General features: G+C 51.7%; 1 protein-coding gene across 11 annotated transcripts in view; it reads right to left on the bottom strand.

Annotated features, from left to right (window-relative positions):
* Positions 1-19517, bottom strand: part of FOXP4 (forkhead box P4) — a 54355-nt gene that overhangs the window by 29513 nt on the left and 5325 nt on the right. For all 11 annotated transcript variants that reach the window (XM_063724780.1, XM_002816867.6, XM_009241858.4 and 8 more), the window contains exon 2: positions 5242-5461. In XM_063724780.1, the coding sequence (XP_063580850.1) occupies positions 5242-5445 (204 nt within the window). In that variant the 5' untranslated portion in view covers positions 5446-5461. The remainder of the gene's footprint in view (positions 1-5241; positions 5462-19517) is intronic.

Below are 19517 nucleotides of genomic sequence, written 5' to 3'. Positions count from 1 at the left end.
TACCAGACATACATCCCTCCCACCAGTATCTGTGGAGTTCTCTGGAAGTGGGTCTGTGCTGGGGTCTGGGTTCTGAGCTGCTTCACTCTAGCCACCTCTGCAGGGTAGGGTTGGAGTGGGGGCAATGGTGGTGGGGGATACAGTTCTCGTCCTGAAGATTCCTACTGGGCCTTCTCAGAATAAAGGTGCTCCCCCAGGGGAAAGGCCAGCTCTCCCACTGAGGGTTCCAGGCCAAGTTCTGCCCTGATGAGGTGACCCTAGGATGCAGCCTTCCCCACTTCAGTCCTCAAGATAAACCCTTTCTCAGAAGGAACATTCATCTCCCTTCCCCAAATTCTCCTCTGTATCCCCAGTTCTAATCAGCAGGAACAAGAATTCTGCCATGAAGGGGAGGTGAGGGAGGGAAGAAGAGGGATTTCAGAATTCCATATTAGGAGGGAAGCTGGGGGCTCTCCTGCTGGTAGAGTGGGCTGGCTCCTTTTAGTCCCAAGAAAGCAGGGGTCTGCAGATCCCTCCTCCAGGCTCCAGCCCCACCCTCTGCCCTCCTAGCACTACTCCCTCCTAGGGGAATTTTCCAACATAGGAAACAGGGCGGTCTTTGGCTCTCAGGGACCTAGGAGGGGTACAACAAGGGGGATGGTTAAGGCCCTCTCCCAGCCACAGCACTCCCCAGCTCCTCCCACCTCCCACCTGCCCTTCTCTCACTGTGTCCAGGCCAAGGAGGAAAGGGCAGTTTCTGAGCATTCCCCAGCAGCTGGTATGAACTGGTGTGATGTCCCTAAGCCTCCCCTCTGGAAAGTGCAGGCCCCAACTCTCCCTCCATGCCATGGCTCCTCCACAGGAGGGACTCATTCTCCAGAAGAAAAAGGAGAATGCAGAAGGTGTGGGACCAGACAGGAAACAGCAGAATCTGGGGCACACAGCCAGCAGTCCTGAAGAGAAATGGGCCCCGGACCTGCAGACCAAAGACAACCGTTGACTGCGTGTGTGTGTGTGTGTGTGTGTGTGTGTGTGTGTGTGTGTGTGTGTGTGTGTGTGTGTGTGTGTGTGTGTGTGTGTGTGTGTGTGTGTGTGTGTGTGTGTGTGTGTGTGTGTGTGTGTGTGTGTGTGTGTGTGTGTGTGTGTGTCGGGGGGTGGTGGGGGGCAAATTCACCCTCTGAATCCTCCCCTTCCCCTGCTGTCATCCCTCTAAGTAGTTTGGGCAGAGGAGGGCCAGATGGGGGAGGAAAAGGAAAGGAAAGTCTCTCCCATTCTTCTTCTCCCTTCCCCCAACTGCCTGACATCCCCCCATCTCTTTGAAGGGGGGTGAGTTAAAAGCCCATTAATGTGCAGAGCCCCCCAACCCTTTTGAATCTCCTCACAGGATGTGAACGGGGTGGGATTTGGCCCAGTTGCCACGGCAACTGCAGTGGGAGTTCCCAGACGCTAGGCAACCCTCCCGTGACCCTCGCTGACCTGTCACCCCCGCAACCCATGAACAATGGGAGTGCGCGCTCCAGAGGCCCAGGACGCCTTTCAGCACGGCCTCAGCACTGCCGCCAGTGGCTCTGCCTGCCCCCACCCCACCAGCTTGGCCCTCCTGGCCCCAACTTGGCCAGCGCACCCAGACCAGCCCCCAAGACCTCCCCTCCCAAAATCTGGCACATACTTCTCCTAGGCTCCATGGCCCCTATCAGAGAGAGTCCTAAGGGTATTTGTGGGGTCCCTGAGAAAATCCCCACACTGGGAACATTTTCATACAAGTGAAATCAGATTAGGATAAAACACAAGGGCAACTTTCAAAGAAAAGAGCCATCCCATAGGGTAAAAATGCAGGGAAGGGCAATGGGGTAGAAGCATTTGCCTTGGCGAGGGAGGGGACGGATGGGCCGCGGGTGTGTCTACAGTCTAGGGTATTCTTTAACAGCAGCTGGGGATCACCAATGCCAGCTGGCCGGCACGGTGCCCAGTGCAAAATAAGACTGAAGGTGTGTTTGCAGCTTGACTGACTGCTCCAGAGACTACTGTACTTCCTGCACCTTCTCCTCAGGGTAGACAGGTTCCCCATAGGGCATAAGACTGCAGACTTGGTGAAAGCCCCAAAGACAGCGTGGAGGTGGTATGGCTCTGTCACTCACCAATGACCAGGCTGGGATGAAGGAGGTGGAAGCTGGGGCCTTGAGGGCTGAAATGGGGCAGCCAGCCAAGGACCCTCTCCCTCTAGTCAGACCTGGCCTGGCAGCCAAGCCAGGTCACCCCCCAGCCTCTGTTTAAACAAGCTCCCAGCCTGCTCGTTGCATGGAAACAAGCGCCTGCTCTTGTTCCAAAGTGACGTGGCCAACCTCTTCAGCACTGTTTGTTTCAGCCTAAAGTCCTGTCACAGGTCTGACTTCTGACTCGCCCTGTTTATCTCTCTCCTCTTTGTCAACTCATTACTCCCAAAGGCCAAGATTGCATTTCCAGGGCTTGTTTACTGAGAGCAGAGGGACAAGGACCAACAGACGGACAAAGGCAGAGGAGCCTGGAGGGCCACAGAGGGTACGAGGAGAATGGGACCAGCGTGTGGTCCACAGACCCTCTCCTACCCCACCTCCTATCGAGTTTGGAGATGGCACTAGAGTGGCTACTTAGGGCCAGCAAGCAGCGTTGCTTTTCTATCACAGAACGCTTTCAGGTTGGAAATGAAATGCTCTCATTTACTCATCAACAGACATTTCCTTAGCACCCACTATGCTCGAGGCCTCGCTGCCTCCACTTCCCACAGTGACTGAGTGATGGAGAAGCAGCAAAGGGGCAGGTGTGCTAAGCCCTGAACTAGGAACTGGGAGAATGAGGTCTATGCAGACTTTACTGTGCCATCTTGACAAGTCAGTGCCTACCTCTGGCTGTCTCATCTGTGAAACTGGAATAATAATATCCACCTTGCAGGGATGGTGAGATAACGACATAGCGTACGTGACGACCCCAAAGCACCAAAGAGACGAAAGGCATTGGTTTGTCCTCTAAGTCCTTTCAGGTTGGGGTTGAGAAGCAGCAGGAACCCAAATGGCCAGACTCTCTTTCTCATACTTGTTTATCCTACAAGTAGGAACATTTGTTGTTGGGGACGAGAAAATGTTACCCTTGAAGCTCCCCCAAAAGCCTCGTTCACACATTCAGGGTAGAGGAATAGCCCATGGACTATTTCATTTTAACTGGAAATCTTGTAATTTCAATTTTGCAAGGTTCTTTTCATAGTTTGGAGCCAACAAAACCTTTTTTAAGTCTCAAATATGTTCCTTGGCCCTGGGCACTCTGCCCATAGTGAGCCCAAATGGATAAAACAGCCCTCTGCCTGCCTCCAACTCCCCACCCCAGTTTATTTGTGAAACAGATATAGGATTTTCCAGGACTGTGGGATATTCCCCAAAACAAACAGGAATAACTGGAATGTGGAATATAGATGGGAAAACATGGCTCATGTGCAACGCAGAACCAAGAAACCTGATCAGTACAGACAGTTCTGTCTTTCCCCACCCTAAACATTTCCCCAGTTATCCAGAGAACTGTGTTCGTTCTTCACTTTCAGAAACTTTTTATAAGAAACCTTCCAGTTTCAGTACTCCCCAACCCCTACCACATTTAAAATTCTTCATAACTCTGTCTGCACAGTCACAGAGATGGAAGAGCTGGCCATACAAAATGGGTGGCCTTGGAGATTTCTGCTGGGATGTGTCTTGCTATTACGTTGGTAAAGGGTAGGATACTGCCTTTTAACCTTCTGTCCCCAGCAAACGGCACAGACTCTGTGGGTCTCTTCCCCAGAGAATGTGCTTAGGAAGGCTTGGGAGATGCCAGCAAACTCCTGAAGAATATCTCCCTAGGGAAGGGAGTCAGGCCCTTCCCTGCTCCAGTCTCCACTGCTGGCAAGAGAAAGTGATTTTTGAAGTCCTCCGTTCCGCTCACATCCACATCGACAAGTGAGCTGCATGTGCTGCACACCAAATTGCACCTGATCCTAACACCGCTGTACTTTAGGTGCCAAGGAGGCCAGGGCTCAGGCAGGCTCATGACTTGGTCAAGGTGATGCCACTGGTTAAGGGGCTGGCTGGGACTTCAACCAGGTTTCTTCAATTCCTGCTTTAGCGCTGGCTGACCAGCTCTGTGCAGGGGAGTCAGGCTTCTGATGGTGTTGCTTCCAGTCTGACTTCTGGCTCCAAGGAATATGATGGGAAAAGGCCCCTTAAGGGTTATGAAGTTGGGCTGTGGGAGAAGGAGTGCAGAGTCCCAGGGTGAACTTGGGAGAGACAGCAGGGCCATGGAGGAGCACATGAGGGCACTGTGGTACATACATGTGTGCACGCATGAGGCAGGAGTGGGGTACTGAGCAGGGAGGTACACGCAGAGCCCTGCTTCTCCATGTTCCTAGCATACCCCCCCGCCCCACCCAAGGGCCGGCATCACCAGGAGTGATTCCAGGAGCAGAGTCAAATCAGAGAAAGAGAATCCCAAGGCCAGGGCTGTTGGCTGGGCAGGTTCTCCTCAACTTGTTGAGCATGACTCTCCCTTTTTCCCCAGGTGGGACCAGGACATGAGGCCCCTGCTGTCATCACCCAACCAGATCTAGACCCATCCTAGTGCCTCTGGATCCTCAGAGAGGCTGGTCTTAAACTCCCGAACTCTGCACTTTAGGGTGGAAGAGGAAATAGAAGACACAGACGGGGGTTCCCAGTTTGAGCCCTAAAAAGGGAGGCCTGTCTTTGCCTACCTCTCTTGGCCTTTACCCAGCTGCCTGGGCCTCTCTTCACTGCTTGAAATGGAGGCCCAGGCTGACTCGGAGGCAGACAATGTTTTGCAACAGAAATAATGTGAAGATCCCCCTGTGTGCACAGCACCCTCTTAACCCTGTTCATTTAGCCAGTTTCCTAGCCAGTGTGCAGGTGAAGAGTGGAGTCCCCACCAATCCAACATGCCAATCTCAAGCCTGCTGCCCAGGTGTGTGTCTGTCTCCTCTTATTGGCATTTCTGGGACAGTTTCAAGCTTCACGATCTCAGACCTCCGAGTCCCACTTCTCTCTCTTGAAAATGCTGTGGTAGCCCAGGCTCAAGGTGGCCACCAGAATAGGTGGGTGGACAGGGAGTCCTTGGAGGCTGGAGTGTCTTAAGAATGGTAAAGTGAGGCTGCCTGGCAAAGAGTGGTGCTCCAGCAGCCAGGATGAAGTAGAATGCGGCCTAGTGTCCCCTCTCCCGCTCCCAGATACCCCGAGGCGCACCAGTTCCTACCTGTTGCTGCTGGAAGTGCAGCAGCTCCGCGGGGCTCATCTCACCATTGCTGTCTGCACCCGTGGTCACTTCCCTGCCCGTGCCACTTGCAGTTGTCCCTGTGGCCCCACCGCTGCTGCCATCGGCTTGCCCAGAGAGGCTGCCCACGCCATTCTGACCAGATGGAGCCGACCTGATTGTCTCCGAGGCAGATTCCACCATCATGTCGCTCTAGCGGTACCTGGAGGAGGAAGAGAGACACGGGGGAGAGGCTGAGGCTGAAGGCTGAAAGGGCAGTGACTGCTGACCCCCAAAAACATAACCATCGCCACAGGAGTAGTTGGGCATCTACTCCTCCTTGACTTCCCAGAGGCTGCTCCTGGGATGCCTGATGGAGTGTGGCTCCTCCCGATGTCCCCCCAGGTGAGGGGTGGCTCCACACCCCCAACCATGTTTTCTTGACCTCTAGGAGACCTCGTGCTGGGGTGGGGAAGGGAGGAGACAAAGCCCTTGCATTGCCCCTCTAGGTGAGGATTTTTTGCCCCAGTTGAGGTTTCGCACTATTTATAATAATGACATGAAGAAGGGCTTTTTTAGGTTTTTTTGTTTGTTTGTTTGTTTTTGAGACAGAGTCTCGCTCTATTGCCCAGGCTGGAGTGCAGTGGTGCGATCTCGGCTCACTGAAGCCTCCGCCTCCCGAGTTTGAGCGATTCTTCTACCTCAGCCTCCTGAGTAGCTAGGATTACAGGCGCCTGCCACCACGACCAGCTAAATTTGTGTGTGTGTATTTTTAATAGAGAAGGGGTTTCACCATGTCGGCCAGGCTGGTCTCGAACTCCTGACCTCAGGTGATCTACCTGCCTCAGCCTCCCAAAATGCTGCAATTACAGGCATGAGTCACAGTGCCCAGCCCCCGTCTGGGTCTTAAACCTACACCAACAAAGCAAAGACAAAAGTTATTCACTAGGAACTTGCCATATTACTGCCTTCCTACCCCCATCTGAAATGGACTTTGTGTTTGCTCCCATCCCAGGGCAAACGACCTTCCCCAGGCCACAGAAGGTCCAAAGCAACAATTATTCTTCTATAAAAAAGGCTGCCACTTGCCCAGCACCTACTGGGAGCCAGACACTGGGCTTCGGCATGGAGGTGTGCAGTGAAGGAAGCCCTGGTTCCACTTTCCATCTTCCATTTTAAAGCCCTCAGCCTAGCACCTGGTCAAAAGTAGACACTCAGGTTAACTCACTCTCCATAGGAACCATGATTTCTCCTCATGAGAACTGTGGGAGAGAGTTATCATGCCAATTTTACAGATGGAAAAACCGAAGGTCCAGAGAGTTAGGTTACATACCCAAGGCAAAGAGTCAAGGTCTGGATCCCCTGACCCCGGAAATGCCTCTCAAGGAGTGGCTGAAACATACCCCCAGAAAGAGAGGGTATGTGTTTGGGATGGTCAGGGCAGTAAGGAGGAGGTGGAGGCCTGAGCTTCTTCTTATAACTCATAGAGGTTCCAATAGCTTTTAAAATTTAATTAATTAATTTATTCATTTTATTTTATTTTTTTGAGACAAGAGTCTCGCTCTGTCACCCAGGCCGGAGTGCAGTGGCACGATCTCGGCTCCCTGCAACCTCCGTCTCCCGGGTTCAAGCGATTATCCTGCCTCAGCCTCCCAAGCAGCTGGTACTATAGGCACGCAACACCATGCCTGGCTAATTTTAGTAGAGATATTAGCCAGGCTGGTCTCCAACTCCTGGCCTCAACTGATCCACTTGCCTCGGCCTCCGAAAGTGCTGGGATTATAGGCATGAACCACTGTACCTGACAAGGTTCCAACATCTTTAGTATGAAAAGCTGTTCTCAAATTCTGGGGGCTCCCCAACTACCCCCGAGTCACAGTCCCTTGAGAGGAACATGGATTTCAGTCAAACAGGTCAGATCATGGTTGGTATCCACTACTGATTTTTGATCCATCTCAAACTCCCCAACCCTCAGATTCCTTGTCTGTGGTAGGACAATGTTTCTTGGCACCTATGGGGGATTGGTTCCAGGATCCCTGTGGATACCGTAATTTCCAGATGCTCAAGCCTCCCAGTTTGTCCTGCAGGACCTGTGGATACAAAAGTTGGCCCTCCCTATCTGTGGGTCCTGCACACTGCAAATACTGTACGGTATTTTCCATCTGTGGTGGATTGAATCCACGGATGTGGAACCTGCGGATAAAGAGAGCCAAGTATATTTCATCCCAGCCTCCAAGTCTTTTGAGGAGAAAATAAACATGCACATGGCACCTGACAGAGCAAGCCCCCAATATTGATCAGTGCCTTCTCCACCCACTACAATTGTAAGGGTGAGGACATTGAGACCCAAAGAGGTCAAGGACTTGGCCCAGATGGCACAGAGATCATCGAGGGATAGAAGCCACATGAGCATTTAGCAAGGCCCATGGAAGCCAGCCAGTTTCTTTCCTCCCGATTCGATCTCTTTTGGCCTAGGCAGACCCTATAACCACATGGTCTCCCTGACCCAACTGACAGATGAGGGCCTTGTAGGTAACAATGAGAAATTGCAGAAAGAGACTGGACTGTGATTTCTCTAGTTCCTTCCCCAAGGCAGCAGCTCCCCAGAGCATTTCCCTCCCACTCCCAAATTCTCTCCTTTCACTCCAGAAGAACTCTTCTCCCTCACTCTACCAAGCCATTTGCTCAGCTTTCATCCTGGCTGGAAGCAGAGTGGGGAGGACACAGAGAACTGCAAGGGGTCCCCAGAAGCCACATCCCTGTTCCTGTGGCTCTTCATCTGTGACTCTCGGTGTCACTGTCCCAGTAAGTCTGAGTGGCCTCCTGGGTGCCCTGTATTTGTGAATTTCTCTGTATGCTCCCAAGGGCTTGCTCTTCCTCCAACCCAGCTGCTGCTCCACTCCTAAGTTCTGAGAGGAGCTGGGCTGGAATAAGGGCAGGATGGGAGTGATGGTTCAGAAGAGATTGAGCACTCGGTCTCAGGCCTTAATGGCCATGTCAGCCTGAGGGCTAGTGGCGGTGAAATGATGGATGGGGTGGGCACCATCCTCCCCTTGCCACAGCACAGGGCTCCATCACCCTTCCCTGAAACCACCCAGCCAGCAGCACCTTCCCCCACTTGGGCCTGGGCCTCAGTTAAATGAGGAGGATGGGGAGACAGGAGGGAGGGGGGCCTCTCCCCCAACCCTGGCTCTGCTGGTGGTGGAAAGCAGCTGCCTGCTCTGATTCCAAGTCTAGCTTCTCTGAGATCTGAGAACTCCTGGGCCCCAGGGGACAAAGACCAGAGCCTCAGGGGTGTATGCATGCAAAGGAGAAAGGAAAGAGAATCTGGCAGTTACTTCCCTGGGGTTAGGGAGAGTGGCTCCCTTCCAACACTCAAGGAGTATCATAAAGTTGCAGATCAGACAGTAAGTTTGGAAAATGAGAAAAAAGGAAGGAGGAGGATGCAGACAGAGGTGCTCCTTTCTTTTCTTTTTATGGCGGGGGGGGGGGGGGCATACAGAGCAACACCCAGTGAACAACATAATTGCTGCAATGTGGTGTATAATAATAGCTATTCAGGGGCCGATCATTCATATTAAACAGGGTGAAGCAAGCCTCTCATTTGCATGCTTGAGATTATATGCATTTGAAAAGTCATTTCCGCAGGGTGTGTGAATAGCATTAATTCCCATGTGGCATGCTCTGCCCCCTCCAGGGTCTTTACCCCACTGACACACACCCATACACCTCCTTCCATGCTCCTGCCCACCTACCAACATACCCCCCAAACCTGCATGACAGGCACTCCCAAGTGCTTTCCGAATTCTCACCTCTGCCCTGGGATACCTGCCTGCCAAGGATGAGCACACCAGCAGCCTCATGTCTCCTGCCCACCTCTCCACAGGGCACCGAGACAGCACCGGGGTGCTCCTTGCACTGTGGGTGAGCAGGCTCTGGGTACCTGGGACCCAGTCAGCTAGAGACAGGATGGGGAAGGGTGCTGGTGGGAGGCCTTGAATATCAGTCCCCTGTAACTACAAGGGTGTGGAGTATGGAGAAGTCAGTCAGTGTCCACAGGAGCCTGAGCCCTGGCTAGGGGAGTAGGCAGGGGCCTGGGCTCAGCCACACACCATTGTGAATCCTCTGCCTTCCCTTTTCTCTGAGCCTCTATTTCCCCGTCTCTATACGAATAGGTGGTCCTGAAGGTCTCTTCTCACTCTCAGTCTGGTATGTGGACATGAAACCACAGTATTTCAGTGAATACTGGTAGGCACTGACGGTCGGTCTGCTGGAGTCACAGCCGGGTCCCTTTCACAGTGGACTCCACCCAGTGTAGATCTGAGCTGCTTCCTCTGGTAATGAGGGGCAAGCTCCGAGAGGTCCTCCTTTCTTCTCCACACACCCCTATCTTCCCAATCCATGCTCCTCCCCCAGCCACCAAGGTCCTCAGCAAGCAGCAGCTGAACACCGGCGGAACAGGAAGGCAGAGGCTCTGAGAATTAGACCATCTGGTTTCTAGGCTCAGCTGTGTGACCTTGGGCAAGTCACTGGGGTGCTCTTTCTGCCTCCATACAATAAGGTAGGGGTTAGCCAGGGGTCTAAGGTTCGCTAATACTGGGCTTTTATCCCCCACCCCAGACTTTCCATATCCCTCTCCTACCACATGTTGGGGGCAAATGGAGATAGCACCGGAGGCCGAGTTATTTTGGCAGGTCCAGGATTTGTCTGAGGCTCAGGTCCTGCACTTAGGCAGGACCTAGTGGCCCAACCCTCAGCGTTCCCCGTGGGGGAGCCACGGCACCTCGGAGCCTATGTCAGGCCTAAAGGCTCCTGCAGATGCCGTCGGAAGGAAGCTGGGTCAAAGCCGCGGCTGCCTCTTCCGCTCTGAGGCAGTCTGCGGGCCGCTGGGGGCTCCCACTTCCCCGGAGGCTCCTGGCTCTTCAAAGAACCTGGGCGGGCGAGTGCGCAACGAGGGACGCCCTTGGAACTCGCAGGAGACCGCCCCGTCCCCTCCCTGGCCGGAAGTGACGAGTTCCACCTACCTTGGGGCCAAAGGGGGGGACCCACGGGCTGGGGTGCTTTCGGGGAAGGAGAAAAGAGACGGGGAGCCCCACATGCGGAGAAACCTTTTGTGCCTTTTCGCGGGCCCATATGGCGTAGCGAGTATTAATTACCGTCACTTTTTAATTAACAATCGCTTAATCTGAGCCGTAACATTTGCCATGACACCCTGCGCCTCGCCGCGAACCCGCACCGCCCGCCCTGCCAACTCATCAATTAATTTTTATTGACGTTTTCTTCCCCCAAACAGGCACAATACCAGGGTTTTCCAATTAACACCTCTGCGATCTCTAATTAGTGCAATTAACAGACTGATGGATGCCCGTTTACCCGCGGGGGAGGGAGAGAGGGGCGGGGCAGCCCCCAGCGCGCTCCTGGGCGCGCGTCCTGCCGGGAGCACACGTGCACGCGCAGCTGGAGTGGAGATGAGGCTACAGATCTTAAGGAAGACACAGGTGGGGAATGACCACAGGTAGCCCGTACCCAGAGCAATGGTGGCGGTTGGAATTTAAATAAGATATCGTTTCCAGTTCTCCAGAAACCTATAATATGGTCTGGGAGATAGCAGGACGTGGCCCAGCTGACAGCCTGACCCTGTAAGTTGGTGTCTAGCCCCAGCGCTAACACCAATTTACTACTGAATGACTTGTTTTTTTCAGAGTGGTGGTGGTGGTGTGTGTTTGTGGGGGGTCTCACTTTGTTGCCCAGGCTGGTCTCCAACTCCTGGGCTCAAGTGATCCTCCCTCCTCAGTCTCCCAAAGTGCTGGGATTAATGGCCTGAACCACCGCACCTGGCCTACTAAAGCGACTTGGAGCAAGTTGATTCTCCTCTTTACTTCTCTGTATAATGGGGAGAACTGGACTAGATGTAGCCATCTATTTTATAATTTATAATTCCAACAAAGATTAGGAAGCAGATTGCAATAAGAGGTAAGATTTCTTAAAATACAATAGCATGGAGTAGAAGATGAGAATGATGGACCACAATGTTAAATCGGGGGTTGCAGACCTGAGTGTATCAGAGTCACCTTGGAGAGCTTGTTAAAACACAGATTACTGGGCCCCAACAGAAGCTGCTAACCCAATAGGTCTGGAGTGGGCCTGGGAATCTGTGTTTCTAAGAAGTTCCTAGGTGATGCTGATGGTGGTTGTCCCAGGCAATGGGGCTCCAATGATGAACACTAACTTTAGTTATGAGTTTCCTGCTGGGCAAAACTAGGTGATATATCTGCAAAAGCCATTCAATCATTCAACATGTATTTAGGGCCCCATTAAGCTAAGCACTGGGGATCTACCTGAAGGAAAATGAAATGTGGACCCTACTGAACAAGGCAGTGCAGCAATGTCCTTAGATGCTCTGAGAGCTGCAGGTAAAGGACTCAGCAAGGGCAACTGGTAATAACGGAGGTCCTGGCCCCTTCTCTTTTTTTCTAGATAAACCTGGCACTTGTTTTTCCTCAAAACAAGTTTCCTAAAAACCAGTGGGGCTTTAGCCATGAACAAAGTCATGCTTCTCTCTCCTCCAGTGGTTGGCCAGAAGCATGTTTCACCAGCAATGACCCTTCATCCATTCATTGGTGCGACCAATGTTTAAGTACCTACAGTGTGCCAGGCTCTGTGTATGCAGACTCCAGCAGAGCAGGACACAGGCCTTGCTCTTGCAGAGCTTACGTTCCCATGAAGAGGATACAAATGTTAACTAAAGACACAAGTAAATGGAGAAGCCCAAGTCAGATACATTCTATCAAGTGTGAGCACAGGAAATAAATGGGCAGCTAAGGTAAGTGGAGAGGGGCAGGGAAAGCCTCCCTTTTCCAGGAAAGGGCATTTATGCTTAGATATGAAGGCTGAGTAGGTATTGGCCAGGCAAACTATACAATGAATGCAGGGCAAACAACATATGCAAAGGCCTTTATTTTACAAAAGAAGGGTCGTCAGTTTCAGACTTTTCCAGAATTAAAAATCTTTGAAATACATACATTTCTAGATTATATAAAAAGTTACACATGTGGATACCAGAGCACAAGGATGTCTTCTAGTTCCTTCTTTCTCTGTTTCTTTCTAGCTATCCTGCTATATCTTACTTGTGTCAAGAGATATAAAACAGAGGGCTTTTCAGAGCAATGAGCCCCGGCCCTACAAGTAACTGCAGGACGCTTCCCCAATCCAAAGTCCCAAGGACCAGCCTCCCCCATTCAGCCCTGGCCCCAGAGGCCCACTGGCTTCTGGCTTTAGGCTCCAGGTAAGGGGAGGGCTCCAGAGCAGTGGCCACTTTGGGCCTCTGGCTTACTTAGCCAGCCACTCATTTGCCAGATGACCTGCTAACCCTTCCTGGCCTCTTATTACCTTTGTGACATTGAGGAATGAGGTCACCAATCTGAGCCTTGGTTTCCTTATCTGTAATGCAGGGCTAATGCCAATACACCTTCCTTCCAGGGTTGCAGTGGTATCAAATAAGACACACTGCATGAGGAAGACGTTTAGAGAAGGGTAGTTACTATAATTACAGGAGTCCAGAAAGTCCTGCTACAACCCACCTGAGTGGGCTATGGTTTAAAAATTGATCCCACCCCCCTCTCCCAGCCCTTGGTTCAGCACTTGAAGAAAGTAAGTCAAGACCCATGGGTTAGAATGTGGCTATAGCTCCAAAATAGGTCCTGAAGCCAGAGCTGGGTGATGTGAGTCACGCACTGCTTGGCTCCCTGATCATGCCAGCAGTTTCTCTCCCCAAGCACATGGGGCTCTGTGAGTTCCAGAGTAGGCTTAATCCCTCTCCAAGCCCCTGCCCTCCTTGGGCACTCCTCATTGTGTGGGTCAGAGGCTGGCACACTGGACTTCCCTCTGTACCCCCACCTCTGCCTGAGTTCCTGCCCTGGGAGTCTCCTTAAATGACTGTGACATCCTAGAAGCTACCGACCCCAACTCTAGGGACCATTCAAAAGGCCTCTTAGCACAACACTTTGGTGCTCGGAGGAGCTCAGTACAAGTGGCAGGGCAAAGACATTCCTATCTGAAAGGCTCCAACAAAGCCTTCGATTTGTAAGGTGAATCTGCCATCCTGTGCTGTCTGTTCCAGGTCCTCTCCCAAGTTCCAAATAACTTTATTTCTGAATCCTGAAAGTAAGAGACATCCTGGTAGAAAATTTTGAAAAAAGGAAAAAAAAAAAAAAAATAGAGTACTCACAATCCTACCCTGCAGAGATCTAGCCCTTTGGGATATATAGCCTTTCTGGTCAATCCATTCTCACTCTCTCGGCATATAAACATTTAAAAAGTGAAATTTGGGTCATAATCCATACATGGTTTGAATTTTCCTCTTTTTCCACTCACCACTTACTATCATAAGCATTTCCACATGCTATCAAATATTTTAAGCAACAGTTTCTAATGGTCACACAGTTGCTTGAATGGGCCGCATGTTCCAGAATGCGTTGAGCCAATCCCTTAAAGTTGGACATCTAGGCCGTTAGCTATGTTATACTGTGACTCTGCAGTAAACACCTTTATGGGAACAGGATACTCTACATTTTTGACTAGTTGTATAGGATACATGTTTAGAAGGTGGAACTGCATATTTTTAAGGTTCTTGATATATGCATTCCCAAACTGATGCCCATAAAATTCATACCAATTTTGCCCAGTTCTTCTTTAGCAAGGCAGTCACATCTCATAAGACTCTCGGGCCCTAACCTCTTTAGTGATTTCCCTCAATTCTCCTCAGCTCCTTCTCCAGGAGATTCTCAGAGCCTGAATAAGGCATTTGCAACTCAACACTACAGGCCCTGTCAAATCTGGGTGAGTTCCCTAAGGTCCGAGTGGGGCAGGGAGCCTTCACCTGCAGCTGATACTGAGCACAGTGGACACTGGGGTTGGGGCAAATGAAGGTGAGCAAAACGCAATCCTTGCTTTTGCCGTGCTTGAAATGGAGAGAGGAGAAAGACTAATGGGCAGGTAAGTTTTCCTTCTAAACACTGGAATCATCTGGGGAGCTTTAAAAAAACAAACAAACAAACCCATACCTACGGCCCACCCTAAGTCAATTAAATTGCACTCTTCAGGGAATTGGACCCAGGCGTGGATATTTTAAAAAGCTTTCCAAGCATTCTAAATTCCCAGTGTAGCCAGGATTGAGAACTTCTGTCTTACACAACACACACAGCTTTACAAATGTTATGTTAGACACTGGGGACCATGGAGCCTGGAGGGAGTAAGGGGTGCTCTGGAAAGGTTTTCTGTAGGAGGTGGCTTCTGAGCTGAGCCATGATGCAGCAACGCTTCAGCACACAATTTGTGAATAGATTTTATTGTTAAAAACCATTTGCTTGCCGGGCGCGGTGGCTCACACCTGTAATCCCAGCACTTTGGGAGGCCAAGGCGGGCAGATCACAAGGTCAGGAGATCGAGACCATCCTGGCTAACATGGTGAAACCCCATCTCTACTAAAAATACAAAAAATTAGCCGGGCGTGTTGGCGGGTGCCTGTAGTCCCAGCTACTCAGGAGGCTGAGGCAGGAGAATGGTGTGAACCCGGGAGGTGGAGCTTGCAGTGAGCCGAGATCGCGCCACTGCACTCCAGCCTGGGCAACAGAGCGAGACTCCATTTCAAAAAAAAAAAAAAAAAAAAATTCACAGAGTCCCCAAGAGTGCTTTCCTATAGCCTCTCCCTTCTCTCTCCCCCATGCAATTTTGCGCTCATTTTGACAGAGGATGGAACCACACTTCAAAGATGCCAAAGACTTGACAAGGTTACTTGACTGCTAAATGGCTGAGCCAAACTGAAACCAGGTGGCTCTTCTGACTCCTAAACCAGTGCTCCTCCCCACGTCCTAACTCCCCAAGTCACTCCGGAATCCAAGCCTTCCCTTACCCCTACCACCACCCTCCACCTTACCTTTTACTGGCTCCATCCCTGAAACGCTCCCACAGGCCCTGGCAAGGTGGCCTCCCTCAATACCCTTTCCTACTACACAGACCAAAAAAAAGAATTAACAATACAGGGGGAAAAAAAAGAAAGAGAACCAAAGATCCCACTCCATCTCATTAAGAAAGTAAACATAAGAGCCATCTAAGTGTCTAATTAAGCTTCTAATTAGTCCCTGCTTGTTACTAATGCAAATTAGATTACTCCGCTTAACTACAGCATGTCCACAACACCCTTGTTAATTGCGGCCTTTTGAAATTAAATTACTCCCTAATTAGCATATCAAAGCCATTGATTCGGAGCTGGGAAAGATGAGGGCAAGAGGAGCCGAATGCCAAGTTTGGTTAATCAGAGACGGCTAATTAAATAGTGACGTCTTATGTGGGGGGCCTGCTGGTTAAGGGGTAGGGGCAACTCGCCCAGGGCCTGAATGGCCATCTGGAGCCTGGTTCTGGTAGTGCCTTTGACACCAGGGTTTCCTTTGGGCACAGGAGGGGCTCTAGCGGGCCTGGGACAAACCACTGAGTATGGCCATTTCTGGGCCCCTGGCTGTTCTGCCCAGCCTGCCCCTGACATGCCTTGGCCCCTCCCTTGATTTCCCCAGATGTAGGGGGCAAGTGATGACTTTATCATAGAGGGGCTCACCCTGGCAGGGATGGGCTGATTTCATCTTGAAACAGGCCCCCGGAGACACAAGGCCTTATGGTACAAAGACCTAACCTCTATGGTAGAAAGAAGGGAAAAAGAATCACCCACCACCATCAGTTCTTTTTTTTTGAGACAGGGTCTCACTCTGTGTCACTCAGACTGGAGTGCAGTGGCGCGATCTCGGCTCACTCACTGCAACCTTGCCTCCTTGGCTTAAGTGATCCTCTGGTCTCAGCCTCCCGAGTAGCTGGGACTACAGTCACATGCCACCACACCCTAATTTTTGTATTTTTTGTAGAGAGGGGGTTTCACCATATTGCCCACGCTGGTCTCAAACTCCTGAGCTCAACTGATCCTCCCACTTTGGCCTCCCAAGTGCTGGGATTACAGGCATGAGCCACTGTGCCCATCCCACCATCAGTTATTAAGTAGCTGTGCAGGAATTAGATTTGGGTCAGGGTGTCCTTATAGGTCCTCTCTCTGAGATCTTCTTGTACAGACCCTGCAGTCTTTTTTTTTTTTTTTTTTTTTTGGAGACAGTCTCATTCTGTTGCCCAGGCTAGAGTGCAGTGGCACAATCTCGGCTCACTGCAACCTCCGCCTCCCGGGTTCAAGCAATTCTCCTGCCTCAGCCTCCTGAGTAGCTGGGACTACAGGTGCCTGCCACCATGCCCGGCTAACTTTTGTATTTTTAGTAGAGATGGGGTTTCGCCATGTTGGCCAGGATGGTCTTGAACCACTGACCTCAGGTGATTCACCTGCCTTGGCCTCCCAAAGTGCTGGGATTACAGGCGTGAGCCACCGTGCCTGGCCAGACCCTTCAGAGTCTTTCAGGCACTGTCCCACACTAGATTTTCTTTGAGGAATACTGGGGACAGGTGAATCTCCATGTCAAAGCTGCTAACCAAAATGCCCTCAGGGGCTAGGCCGGTCACTTAGGAGGCCAGGTGAGGAGGGCACAAGGAGGCAGCTGCCACTCAATCCCAGTCCATCCTTTCCACACAGAAATGCAGGCTCAGTGTTGACAGGGCTTGGGTTTTTCAAAAGGAGCAGAAATGGGGATATTTATGTGAAATTTACCATTGTAATGAACTGTGTGTGGGTCAACAAAACTCAGCAGGGATGAAGTTAGTCCACTTGTGACCTCAGCCCTTATGGCCAGCATTTCAGAAAAGCAAGTTCCAGTTAACTGTGACTCGGGGCAAGTCAGGTAACCTCTCTGGGACTGGGTACTTCACCTATCAAATGAGAGTGATAATTACCACTGCCTGGAGAATCTTTCAGGGTTGTTGTGGGGATAAGAACAAGGAGGTATGTGAAACTGCAAAGCACAGTTCCTCAGTCAGGGCCTGGTGACTACCTAGCTCTACCTGCCACAACAACCTCCCAGGTTTCCTAACAGGATGTCCTATTAGAACTTTCTTCCCCCACCTTCCATGCAGGGGGCAGAGCAAGGGCTTCCAAGTGTCCTTGAAAATGCTGAGGGCTTGTTCCTGCAGATATCTGACCTGACTGTTGGGAAGCTTGGAGGTACCACACACCTATGCCCTCTGCCCTGCATTTAATGGATCAGCTCTGGCAGGGGCAGCAGCTTCCGAATGACAAAATCCTGAGGGTTAAAAGGTCCCTAGCTTGGTCCTTCTATACCTCCCCTGTCCCCAACTAGGGTGGAGTCTGTTCCCAGCTCTTCCTCCCTCCCCTAGTCCTCTTAAGTTTCTCACCAGTAGCCCCTGGAGCACACAGGATCACGGCCAAATTCCCAAAGGGCGAGATTCTGTTTACTTAAGGAGAGATCAGACAGGGTCCAGGGGAGGGGAAGTCCTCCGGCCCCCACCTCAGAAAGGGCAAATCCCAGCCAGTACCCAGTCCATGGGTATCCATCCAAGCCAAACTGGGCAAAGGGGCACAGAGCAGTGGTTTTATTTCAGAAAATAAGTGCAATTAAAAGAAAGGCAGAAAAAAAGGAATGGAGGAGGGGAAGGCTGCCCTGGTGTGAGGGGGAGGGGGGACGGCAGCGCACAAGGGCCAAGCTGAAGCTCGCCTCGCCTCGCGGAGCTCTCTCCCAACGAGATTCAATTAATTGATAACATGAGGCATCAAATTAATTTCTGGAGAATGTGAGATTCTGATGAAGGGAAATCTTGTCGATGGGGATCGGGTGGGAGGGGGCAGGCAGCACCCCTTTTAATCAGGCTCCACTGCCTAATTGGGAAGGAGGAGACTTGCATGGGTCGTAGTGTCCCCTGCCCCGAGCTCCACAGCACCCCTTTCAAGAAGGACCCATGGAAGCAGTAGGCTCCCGATGCCCTTGGAACAAAGAGGGTGTGCGTTGAGACCTTCAGGTCTCTTCTTGCCTGGCTCCCAACCCGCAGCTTCAGGATGGTGAGCCCAAGGACGTGGGGCTGCAGGTTCCCTCTTCACCCACTGTACAGTTAGGAAAACTGAGGCCCAGAGAGAAGATGGGTCATGCCTAAGGCCGAAGAGTGAGTTAGGAAGTTGGCAGCAGTGGGCTTACTGGGGCCCCTCATCATGTACCCGTGTGGGTCCAGACCGTTGAGGCCTAGACCCACAAAATCAGCTCTGAGCACAATGGGTGGGCAGCCTTCTCTGTGGCTAAAAACTGCCATGCTGCCTGAGCCGTCCCCTCTTCCAGTGTTTCCGGATCCCCAGCTGCCGGCCCGAGCTGGCCCAGCTGCAGTTATTTTCTCTGCGTCTGGTGAGTGCCGAAAACCCCTTGTGTTATCCCTGGGCTCAGGTCTCAGACATGCAGGAGCTTCCAGCAACTGGAACTGATGTGCTCAGTTAAAAAGGTAAAAGCTCACTGGGGGAACAATCCAAAGCGAGTGCTCAGCTGGGGAGGGGAAACAGGTAGCCCTGGCTCTCTGGGAAAGAAAGCTCAGAGGCTTCCTGAAGGAGGGACTCTCTCAGTGGACCAACTCTACACCCTCAGCATGGCCTGACCATCCAGCTTCTCCAGCTCCCATCCAGAGACGCAGCCTCAAAAAGCCTGGCGCTTTGCTTCCTGAGTGTTTACAGCCGCAGCCTCTCGCTGGGTCTCCCACAAATCCTGATGTTTCATATCTCCCCAAAACTCTCCCCAGTGCACCCCTTCCTTCCAGGATGCGGATGTGCATCTGCGGGGGAACCCTGAAGGAAAGGAGGAAGTACACCACCTCTTTTGGAGCAACTTCTTCAGGCCTGGGTCTCCACAGAAATGTTCTCCTAGAAATGTAAAGCCAGCCGGGAATGGAATCCAAGGAAGCCCCCCTGAGGAGATGAGAAGGGAAGCCACACCAACCTCCCACCCCCTGATTTCATTTCACACAGGGAGGCCCTCCTAAGGGCTCTCTGGGTGGCACACATGTCCTGTCTCAGCTGGGGGTTTCAGGACCCACGCTGGCTCAGGTGGCCAGTGCCCACAGATCTGTGCTCCGGCCCTTGTTCTATTTCTGATTTTCCAAGTTGCACGTGAGCCACCCCTTCTCCGGATCCCTCCTGCTGCCCTTCACCAGCCTGGCCTCCAGCACACAGTAGGCGCTCCACAGTGTTTGCAGAATGGATACAACTACTGAGTCCCTGGCTCCATTCCCTAAGCCACCCTACCTTCAAGTCGCCATCATTTTGCCACCCCTTTCCTGCTATTTGAGTAACTTCTGCTCCCACCAGT

Source organism: Pongo abelii, chromosome 5, assembly GCF_028885655.2.
Source record: "Pongo abelii isolate AG06213 chromosome 5, NHGRI_mPonAbe1-v2.0_pri, whole genome shotgun sequence".
Classification (NCBI taxonomy): Eukaryota; Metazoa; Chordata; class Mammalia; order Primates; family Hominidae; genus Pongo; species Pongo abelii.
Note: the sequence above shows the minus strand (reverse complement) of the source record. Positions and strands in the feature narration are given on the sequence as shown.